Source organism: Egretta garzetta, unplaced genomic scaffold, assembly GCF_000687185.1.
Source record: "Egretta garzetta isolate BGI_Z169 unplaced genomic scaffold, ASM68718v1 scaffold297, whole genome shotgun sequence".
Taxonomy (NCBI): Eukaryota; Metazoa; Chordata; class Aves; order Pelecaniformes; family Ardeidae; genus Egretta; species Egretta garzetta.
This window is the reverse complement of record NW_009260410.1, coordinates 764,710-775,873: the sequence shown is the minus strand read 5'-3', so window position 1 is coordinate 775,873 and position 11,164 is coordinate 764,710. Positions and strand designations below refer to the sequence as shown.

Here is an 11,164-nt window from a genome sequence, read left to right as displayed (position 1 = left end):
CCAGAATTGGGCGTTAGTTGTTTAACATCCAACTTAAAAAACAAAAAAACCCAAAAACCAAAACAAAAAAACAAAATTGAGGGAGCATGTTGGAATTTAGGGACTCTATTACCTTGCTGTGCAGGGGGCCCGGATTTTAGCAGGCTGTCCTGCAGTAGCAGCAGCATATGTCATTGCAGGTCCTGGGGTCTGGGAGATGGGTGTATTTGCACTATCTATGCCAAGAGATAAAATCCATCAATGGGCCTTCCCTGACTGAACTGAACTCCAACTTAATTCAATGAGTCAGAGTGCAAGGTTTCTCTTCCTGTGACTCAGGTACTACCCTAGTGGGTGGTGCCCTCTCCTCTTGGGTAAAGCAACTGCACTGTTCAACACATTTTGAGAGGTGAAGGGACTAGTTGTAAAGTGGGTGGGGGAAAGAGATACAGCCTCAGTAGAGATGTCACTAGTGATTAGACTAGTAGATTATTTTTCAGAGTGGGAATGTAACTACCTGCATAGTAGTGCAGCAGGATTTAAAAAAAAGATCTTTTATCTCTAGAAATGCAATTTGCAATTGCAGAGTCCAAATTTCATACAATGAAATGGCTCCAATTCCCCTTCTTTTTACTTTCCAGCGGCTCTAAGAAGAGTCTTTAGCAAGCTTCATTTTACAATAGCAGAATACAATGACCTCACCGCAGAGGAGATCCGTAAGACTGTGAACATCTACCGCTGTGAAGACCACAAGAACAAGGACTGTTTCGTTTGCTGTATCCTGTCTCATGGGAAAAAAGGCATTATATATGGTGTTGATGGGCAGGAAGTACCTATCCAGGAACTGACCACTTCTTTCACTGGACAGAATTGCCGCTCACTTGCTGGAAAACCAAAAGTCTTTTTTGTTCAGGCCTGCCAAGGTGATGCTTGCCAGCAAGGTGTGACCGTAGAAACAGATGCTGGAGAGGAAGATTATTCTGTAGAAACAGATGCAAAATTTCAGCTTGACTGCATTCCCGCAGAGGCAGACTTCCTCTTGGGCATGGCTACCCTGCAAGATTACGTTTCCTACAGAAGCCCAAGGGAGGGGACCTGGTACATACAGGCATTGTGCCAGCACTTGGAGTACAGCTGTCCTCGGTAATGATGTTTCCATAAGCTGCTTTTTTGGCAATGCCTGTATTTTCCTTCTGAATGGCAGGAGTTTGATTTGCAAGCAGAGGTAGATGATACGCAGTGGGAGTGCTTGCTCAGAGTGAAAACAGTAACGTAGGACAGAGCAATACCATGCAGATTGTTCAAAGCAGCTTAGCTAACTGCTTTGAAGTCTGTTTAAAACAGGAGCCGCTAGCACTGGTATAGATCAAGATATATGAGAATGTGGTAATTTTTTCTGACATCAACTGCTTCCCTAATACAAAATGTACTTGCGTTTTTGCAGAGGAGAAGATATTCTCACCATCCTGACAGCAGTGAATCAAGAGGTGAGCAGAAAGAGTTGCAAGCCAAATGCAGAGAAGCAGATGCCACAGCCCAGTTTCACACTGAGGAAAAAGCTCATCTTTCCTGTCAACTAAATGGGAGGGAGCTGCATGGCAGAGGGAGCTGCAGCAGCCTGAGATCAGCTGCTATCAGCTAAGACTTTGATAAAACATAACAAACTTTCAGTGTCTGTTCCTACCACAAGAGCACAGCTGAGGAGCAAAAGCATAGAAATCAGTGTTAATGTGTATGACACTTTATACTTGAGAGCATCTCTGAGCTGGTCTCCGTATTGTGGTTTGCTAGCTAAAACAAGCTTTGTGTCTACATTTCTGTTGCTTTAGTAAGGGGTCTTTCCAATGCAAATTTTAAGAAAACTGTTAAACAGCCTTTTGTATTTTATGCTTAACTTTTGCAAAATAAAGGGGGGGAGCTGCTGCAAATTTTATAGGATATAGTCAATCAGCTCACATCAGTGTGTTTTGTTACTTCTCCCCACCACTCAAGTCATTCTTTTTTAGTGTCTTGGTACACCTCAAGGAAGAGTCAAGTACTTGACCTCCAGCATCCTCAGCAGGATGTGGCTGTGACCTGCATTTCAGAGAATCCTCTACTTAGAGTAGTCTTCAGCTGTGAAAATCAATTGCTCAGGTACAGCTTCATGGTTGAAGATGTCCGGCTATCCTGTGTTCACTTACCTTGCTGATCTTTGAATCTCAGTTCTAGGCACAGCAAAAGAAGAAGTTGCTAGAGAAGTACGCAGCTCCTTAAAAACATTTTTGTATTGCCTCTTGTGATTCGTATGCAAACAGAAGGGAGACTTTTACAAGCTCTGAGTAGAAGCTAAAGCTTTGTAAGTCTCATTCAAAAGATGAGATGTTATTTTTCTTACACCCTTGCTACAGCTTTCAGCATTAGTCATGGTATCAATGTAGGTGGTGATTATTTAACTGAACAGATAGATCTTCACAGGAATTATTTTAAGAGCCTAAGTCCTTCCCTGGACTCTTGTGTTGAATGTTTCTCTCTTTGGTACCAGTTTGTGTCTGTGGCAGAGAGCTTGTAGACTGTGAGAATGATTAGAACCTTAACTGCAGATGCAGCAAGCAGTTACAGAAACAGGCAGATCTGTGCTTCCAAATTCTGGGAATAATTTTGCAATATAGTTGTTGATGTTCATTTAGGGATTCATCATGAAACTACTGAAAGTTGTGCTGAAGCAAGGACAGCTCATATACAGAATTTTGTCTATTACTTGGACATGGCCAGAAATATAAGCAAACAAGCATACTACTCCATGGTCAAAATAATTAATGCAACCTGTTTTACTGTGCATTTTCCTCCTAGATCCTTTCTCTCTACACATACTGCTCAGCACTTTACCTTTTACAAGTCACCTGTGTTCTTCAGCAACTTTCCAGGACGTATGCATGCGTCCTGGGCTCCCTTCTTCCCCTGCTACACTACCCTGCCTGTCACACTGTAGGTGCAACCAGGAGCAGGCAGACCAAAAGTACCCAACTTTCTCACAGTTCCCTTTTGCTTAGAGGGGGAGGCTGGATCATCTTCAGGGAGCCAAGAGATTCTGAACTCAGAGGCGTCAGACTGACGTCTTGCTCATGCAGACAACTTTTTCCTTAGGATTCAAAAGAAGATACAGCAAATACAAACAGTTGGCTACGTTCAAGGAACTATTTTTTTTCAGGAGTTCATGGCATAAAAATCTGGGGGAATTTTCCAGCAAGATTTAATGCATGTTATAAACCAGGTCTTATTAGGGAACTCCTCTTATGAGTTATGACTCTGATTAGGAATTCTTCGTTAGTTAGGAATCAAATCTGTCAATTACTAATCACCACAGCTAGGCTCCTCAGATAAAGCAACTGAGATCTAGCCCATTCACAAGGAGCCCTGAGCAGCTCTACAGAGCAATTACGCTCAGCCATATGAAGGAGACAAGCAGTTCTGGCTCACAGACTCAGGGTATCACCATCATTGTGTCCCTCCCCTTGGTGCCATTCTTGTTCTGGGTTCAGAGTTAAGATTGTAGAGACAGATTCTCAGATAATTTGATGACCTAAAATCCTAACTATAAACACAGTTACACAGAATTTTGCACAAAGTTTTGCCAATACCCAGCTTTTTTTCAGCAGCTGCTCTCTTCAGTAACGTCTAGAAATATTCTTGCAAGCCAATGACTTCTGTGAGCTTCTTGAAGCAAGCTGTGAAAGCAGCTTGTAAGGAAAACACATGCATACAGAGCTCTTCACAGCACAGCGTGCTCATCTGCCCATTGTACTACTGATGATTCTGATTACATGGTGCAGTGAAGGGGACACAGCTCAATGTTGCACTTTGGCTACGTGTGCCCTTTCTGTTGATTCCTAGTGACTGGGTTGGGATGAACAGCATTTAGCAGTCCTTTAACTAGACATTTTCTTAGCTTGAAATGCGTGAGAACTAGTGAGGTAAGCTAAGCCACCAGCAAAATGAAACAGAAACAGGTTGTGGTTTAACCCTGATAGGCATCACCAGTGGGATGGGGAAGAGCACAGGAAGGGTGAAAGTGAGAAAACTCAGGGGGGTGAGATAAAGACAGTTTAATAGGGAAAGCAAAAGATGTGTGGAAGCAAAGCAAAGCAAGGAATTAATTTGCTACTCCCATCGGCAGGCAGGGGTTCAGCCATCTCCAGGAAAGCAGGGCTCCATAACACGTAACGGTTACTTGGGAAGACAAACACCATCACTCCAAATGGCCCCCTGCCTTCTGCCTTCTTCCCCGGCTTTATATGCTGAGCATGACACCATATGGTGTGGAATATCCCTTTAGCCAGCTGGGGTCAGCTGTCCCAGCTGTGTGTGTGTCATGTGTCTCCCCCCCCAAGTCCTTGTGCACCCCCAGCCTACTCACTGGCCTTGACTCTGTGGAAGCACTGCTCAGCAGTAATGAAAACATCCCTGGGTTATCAACACTGTTTCCAGCACAAATCCAAAACATAGCCCCATACTGGCTACTTAACTCTACCCCAGCTAAAACCAATACAGAGGTTTTCTGTCCTTCCAATTAATTTGAAAATTTCTGCTAAAAGCACAGCTTCTCGTGGGTTATCCAAACCTACGCACCAAGAGCTCAGCTGCAAGAGTTAGAGATATTTCCAAGTGGAGATTCCAGCCCACACAGAAGGTCTTACATGCATTTGCTTCTGCATTGTATAAAATGCTATTTAAAGGCCCTTGCTCCTTGGAGACTGTCAAAAGTCTTAACAGTGTAACCAACTAAAGGGAAAACAAGGAGGGAGCTCAAGGCATTTCCAAGTCTTATCATCTGTGCAGTATTACTCCAGAATTTCTTTTCAGAATTGCCAAAGTCCCATTGATTTAGGTGGCTTAATATACCTATTTTCTCCAGGAAGCTCTTCCTCAGGCACGCTTGAGCTTTTGTGATTAGCTGTTTTCCTGCAGCTTCAAGAGGGTTACAGCTCTCTTCTTTTACTACATCCGAAGTGCTAGAGAACAAGTTGAAAAAAAAAAGACTCCCCAAGCTCTTACATAGCATGTACACTCTTACAGCCAGCTGTAGTCCTTGGCTTAGGTGTTTCAGGACAGCTGAGTTCAACAGGATTTTGTATACTGACATTAATTTTCTTTCAATATGTACCAGGAACAGCTTTGATGCCAAGAGAATACGTAGCCAGAAATCCCAATTCTACTAATACCTAACGTTCCCCCAGTACCATTTAGCTGCCTACAGCCATAATGCTTCTCCGCTGTGGAACGCACTTCTATAATGTTATTAGTTAAGTTGGTAACACAGGCCTTTGTTCTGAGGACATGCAAATACAAATGCAAACATGTGAAGTACTCATGTGCATAAATACAATTATTATTAGGAAATAGTGCAAGTTACCTACTTGCTGGTGAAGGAAACTTGGTCAACGTTCCTTGCAACCCAGATGCTGCTGTTCCAGCTTGCAGCTCGAGAATGTCTCCTCAAAATGTCCAGTTCAAGCTTCAGCATATGAAAAGTTGAGCTGAAAAGACAATTTCAGTCTGACAAGAGTGCAAGCCCTTCTCCTCATGTTGGAAAAACAAGAAACCTAAATACACACAGGATACTTACCTTAGGATAACGGTGGTTCTCGGTTCTTTGAGATGTCGTGCACTCAGACTACCAGTGGAACCGCTGTCAGTAACTGTTAGGTTAATTCAAGTAAGAACCTGTTAGCTGAAAATTGGTGTTTTTCACATTCTGTACCACTAAATGAACTGAGTGTTTTGGGGAAAATCATCAGAACCTTCCAGCCTGAAATGTGAGCACAGGGGCTTGTACTGAAGGTGGCATGCAGAGGCTGACAGGAGTGGCAAGAATTTGGCACCTCTCTCCCAAGAGAACTTCAGTGTGACCTACACAAAGGAGTACTCTTCAAGGATAAGTAGCTTGGTTGCAATCTCTACCCCGATTTTATCACAAATACAGAGGGCTGACATATCATCAGCTACTGAGATGGAAAAACAACAGTAGTGTTGTTAAACAACAGTGTAGTCTAACACTGTAATTCTAGAGGAACATTTCCTCTATTCCCTATAAAATAACAGCAGGAAAAAAACCAAAACACCACACACACACAAGCAAAACCCCCCCAGAGTTCCAGAAAACATGAACACATTCATTTAAAGTGAGGCTCTCATTCAAATATTGTGTCTAGAGGCTGATGAGCTATTCTTCATTTGTGAAGTTTCTCATTCTCAAGTAAAAGGCTTTTCAAACGGCAGCAGGAGGTACTCTGTAAGCGTTCTGCTCTAGGTTTAAGCATCGCACATTCACTGTGCAGTCAAACCACACAGCTTGCACTGCACATCTGCCACCTTGAACTGCTGAGGTATAAACACAACAGCAAACAGCCCAGCCCAGCCTGACCAAGTTTTTAAATCAATTTCTCAGCTTTTACAGCCACCACCTGTGCAGATACCAACTCACTAAGCTCATGTACAGTGTAACAATCACTACATTTTAGCCAAAAAAGGCCTAATTTTACGTTTATTCTAGAACATATAGAATGTATAGAAGATGACATCTGGAACAAACGACACAAGGTGACCAATATACTGAAAAATGGCATGTTATATATGTTTATTATCAAATTTACATTCCACTATTAAACAACAGTAGGTGCAAAAAGCAGGTGAAAAAAAATACCATGAAGTTTCCAGACCATTCAAACATTGTGTGTAATCCCCTCGTGTAACAGCCAAATGAGGCCCAAACCCAATATTCTCCTTCCCTCTCTGCTGCTGTTTGACTCCAGTAGACTTTTAACTTTGACCACAGGTATTTTGACCATGCAGGCATCACTGAATTTATCAAAACCAGTGAAACTAGAAAGCTATACATCTGTGCTTGGTTTAAGCCCATCTGAATAAAGGTAAATACTGTAAGAATTTCCTTCCATCTCTTGAAACTTTCACAACTGTGGGTAAGTCCTTTCTTTCTAGCATGTTTTTGTCTCAAACCTGCAAGATAACAGAACCTTTCCGAAATGCAATTCTCCATTCCTTCTAGTTCTACCTCGCACTCAACCAAATCACATTTGTGCAGGATCTCAGCTATCTTAAGTCATGCAAGTTTGTCTCCTCTCTTATGGGAGGCAAGAGAAGCCAGATCAGTTCCTAGAATGATGGCAACTTTTAGTATGTTCTCAGAAACACACGTGTTATTCAAAAAAGTTTATCTTCCAGGTTTTGGCACAGAACAGTAAACTTGGAAGAAGTACCAATTTTCCCAGGCCAGGCACATATATACAAAATGCACGTGACCATCCAAAGGTATAAATGCATGACAGAATTTTGACAACACTGCACCACAGCATCAACCAACTGGATAAACACACAAACACAACGGTATAAAGATTCTTCCATTTTCTTCTTGCCTTGCATGAAGTATCTGATGATACATCATCTTACAGAAAACAAACAAAAAACCCCTCTTGACGTATCTGCAGTATTGTTTGAACTGAACCAGTTCATATTGTTGGGCTATGGAATATGGAAGCATCCCAAAGAGAAACATACATTTAATTAATGTGCTTTTAGATTAATTTTAACTGAAACCTGGGCTGCCAAAGGAATTCTGATTTAGCTGATTTGCTGCTTCCGCTAATAACACACAGAATGATCCAATGGCTGGAGTTATCTAATGAAGCTAGTTAGAAACACATTGTAATACCTTCAAAAACTTCTCTGTAATTTACAAGTATTCCTATAATAAACACACATAAAATGGACATACTTTTGACACACTATACACTTCTCTGTTGATACTGTCTACTCTTTTGTTAACTCATTCCTGGTGTTCCCCTAGAAGGTATGAATACACAGCAGACATACCGGTCTTGGTTCACTGGAGAGCAAAACTACCTCCCCCCCCTCCTTTCACTCTTACCTTTATTTAGCTAGGCACAGCTAAGTATGTACAAACATGAATACTTACATGAAGAAATTAAATATTTTTCATTTAAAAACCAAAATTAACCCGTATGTAGTATTTTAAATAAAATTCACCTTTTATAAGTGTAAGATTTTGCTTAGAGAGCAAAAGGCAACTCCAGGAGTTCCTGAATATTTCTGTGCGCTGCTGACAGACAAGTTTCTGCTAAGAATCCCTGTGCAAGTTTGAAGTGGTTACTCCTTTTCCTTTTACTAAAAAAACCCACTGTTGTATCAGAGAGTCATCACAAGATCTATAGAACTGTAAAAGCAGAAAAGCCACTTTACAAATTTCGTATAAACCAGGTTAAGGAGCTTTCTTTTCCTGCCCTTCTCCACCCAAGCCTGCAGCAACAAGGGTGCTGAGTACGGCAGATGTGCCTTACGGCAAACGAAGATCAGTGTAATTATACTGATGCTTCACACTGCGTGCCCAGACAGGTACCAGCTGTATCCCACATACACTGTAACAAGCAAGGTAAACTTTTGACTGTTTTATCAAATTGTATGGAAACTAAAATAATTTTAAAGTGTATGGAAACTAAATGTTAAAATAATTTAAAAATGTTGATACGTACAATAAAAAAATTACATACAGATTAAGAACCTGTTTCCATGCAGGTCACTAGCAAAGTCCCATTCCTCCAAGGAATTCTGGGCAAACATTTTTTCTTCTTTAAGTTACACTATAAATCTATTGTAGATTATTCAGTTATGACTAGAACCTTGGACAGGAAGGAATCAAAAAATCAGCATGGGCAGTTAATACTTTGCTGATTACCACACAGAAATCAGATTTCTAAAACGGACTTCTCTTTTGAGATGGGAAGTCTGCCTCAGCTTTGTTCAGAATCAGGTTCAGAACCACTCTCCATCATCAAAACACAGGATTTCAATGTAGACAATACTGATTTATGTTCATTGAAATGCTACAAAGAACATTAGCTTTCATCTCCCTGTTTCTGAATATAGACTGGTAAATTTTGCTCTTAATAAAATCTTTTAAACAAAATCCTGCCTAAAGTCAGAAATAAGTGAATGAAAGGCATGAAGTTTACTGCAGAACTCTCAAATATATATAATGTCTACCAGTCAAGAGAAGAGTCAGTTTACTGAATTTCCAACACTTGACTTGAAGAAAATGCTCTCTGCTTATCACAAATAAAAAGAAACCCTGAATTGAGCACCTAGGTTTTATTTCCTTTTGCAACACAGAAATGTGCCTGAGATTTTTTTGTGTGTGTGTGCAAAAGTACCCTCATTTAAAAAGATGCACAGCACACTTTGAACAGATTTCTTAGCTTGAAGTTTTCACCCTAATACATACTTTCCTGCTTGTTAATTCTTACTCATTGCACCTTCCTTGTGCTTCAGAAGCTCTGGAAAGAAATGAACTGCTGTTAATTCCTCACTAGCACAATTGCACTCTTTCAAAATATAAATCCTGACCACCAGTTTCTGTGTTCATAAACAGAAGTTTTGTTTTCTTACATAAAGCTAAAGGTTCTCTCCCTTGCTTCTCAAAGTGGAGAGGAGTTCAAGAGTACAGTTTCTGAAATGGAAAATACGAGAATAAAAAAACAAAATCCAAATTTTCATATTTGTTTGCTACAGAGAGGAATTTGGACCAATAGTGCTGGTCAGACTGACTTATTTTAATACTATATTTAAATGATACAGCCTGACTGGTAACTATGGTCGTATGATGGAAAAAAATAAAACAGCACCTGCAAGACAGTTCTACACATACCGTTTAAGAGGTTAAAATACTGAGAATGACTACAATGGTCTTTTATTTTTGCTTAAGTTAAGACAGATGCTGAAGGGTGTCTCAAAACTACACTTTGGTTTCTTCTTTCTTATCTTCCGCAAAAGCCTTCTTCCTCAAACCCAAGCAATGCTCTTTTTCTCCTTGATCCCAACGCCTCTCTCTCCCACATCTTTGACATGCACGTGCCTTCTCCAACTCTTCTGTAACACATCTAACAATGCCTGTACTGGATGTTTATCCCTCATATGTTATTTACTATGCTAGAAGTCAATCATTTTTCAGACCAGTCAGTCCTCCTTTAGGATATCCATTTTCGATGACTGTGTGCAAACTGGAGCTCCCAACGCTCCAATCATGGCTGGAAGGCTCTGGTTTCTTCTCAGTCGTGCCATTAAGTTGCTACCTGCATTTAAAAACACAGCCGAGTCCTGCCTCCGCAAGCTAACCTCTGGCCCTTGATTCTTCCTGTGGTCCTGTGTCTCAGGGGGCTTGATCACTCTGGCAATACCCAGCCTCTTCAGTCTGTCCACTAGGTTCATCTTCAGCTGGCCTACATCTGGAGCATTACGGGCGGGCTTTAGGCCATACATTTCTTGCAAGAAAGTTTCTGCTGGTCGAGAAGCCAGGAAATTTTCTGAGTGATGCACTCGAGGCTCAAACAGTGGAGGGGAAGGACAAGGTGAATGCGAGGGAGAATTTGGTGGAGTAGAAGGAATAGGGAGAGTTCGAGGGGGCTGTAGCAAAGGCAGTTTTTCTAACATAGGGCTATCGTAAACCTTGGCAGAGATGCCTCGTTCTTGCAAAAGCTTTGCCAGACTACTTGTGCTGCTGAAGGTAGTAGTTGAATCTCTTCTGTTGGTGAGAAATTCTCCAATACTAAGCCTGTAAGAAACAGCTGGAGTGCTCATTACTGGGTTTCCAATACTGTTGCCAGTACTTCCAAGTGAACCCATGGAGCTGAAATAAAATAAAAATGAAACAGAGAAGATGCACACATTAGACATCTTTATACCTGCTCTGCTCTGTATTTGCTTTTTAGTATACAGAAGGCTTGAGAAAAAGTAAATTATTGCTATTAGCTGTGACAGCTTCAGTTTTAGCAGATTCAGAATTACTGTTCTGCAAAGTATTTAGAAGATACTAGGTTGACAGAGAGGTTTTGGTGTAAGTACCAATGAATTTACCTTCTGTGGTCACCGATACCGTATTAGATGGAATATCAACATAGATGTCCAGTAATAACTTGGTTCAAAAAAATTATGACATAATTGGAAAAAAAAAACCCATAGAATCAAATTTTTTTTTTATAATAGGTATATGATACAAGGCATTTGGTATTTAAGAGTATAAATTTACTTCCTTTAAGTTACCCTAACCTGTTTTAACTCTCACTCTAGAGAATTTCAAGTTTTCCCTTTGTAATTACAACTATTTGTATGAGTAACA

The 11,164-nt window shown here is 40.8% G+C and overlaps 2 protein-coding genes across 2 annotated transcripts in view; one reads left to right on the top strand and one right to left on the bottom strand.

Annotated features, from left to right (window-relative positions):
- Positions 1 to 3,962, top strand: part of CASP8 (caspase 8) — a 24,663-nt gene extending 20,701 nt beyond the window's left edge. The window contains exons 9-10 of the mRNA XM_009643554.2: positions 621 to 1,122; positions 1,424 to 3,962. Coding sequence (XP_009641849.1) covers positions 621 to 1,122; positions 1,424 to 1,559 — 638 coding nt within the window. The 3' untranslated portion in view covers positions 1,560 to 3,962. The remainder of the gene's footprint in view (positions 1 to 620; positions 1,123 to 1,423) is intronic.
- Positions 3,963 to 4,471: 509 nt separating this feature from the next.
- Positions 4,472 to 11,164, bottom strand: part of TRAK2 (trafficking kinesin protein 2) — a 29,233-nt gene continuing 22,540 nt past the window's right edge. The window contains exon 16 of the mRNA XM_035899060.1: positions 4,472 to 10,675. Coding sequence (XP_035754953.1) covers positions 10,006 to 10,675 — 670 coding nt within the window. The 3' untranslated portion in view covers positions 4,472 to 10,005. The remainder of the gene's footprint in view (positions 10,676 to 11,164) is intronic.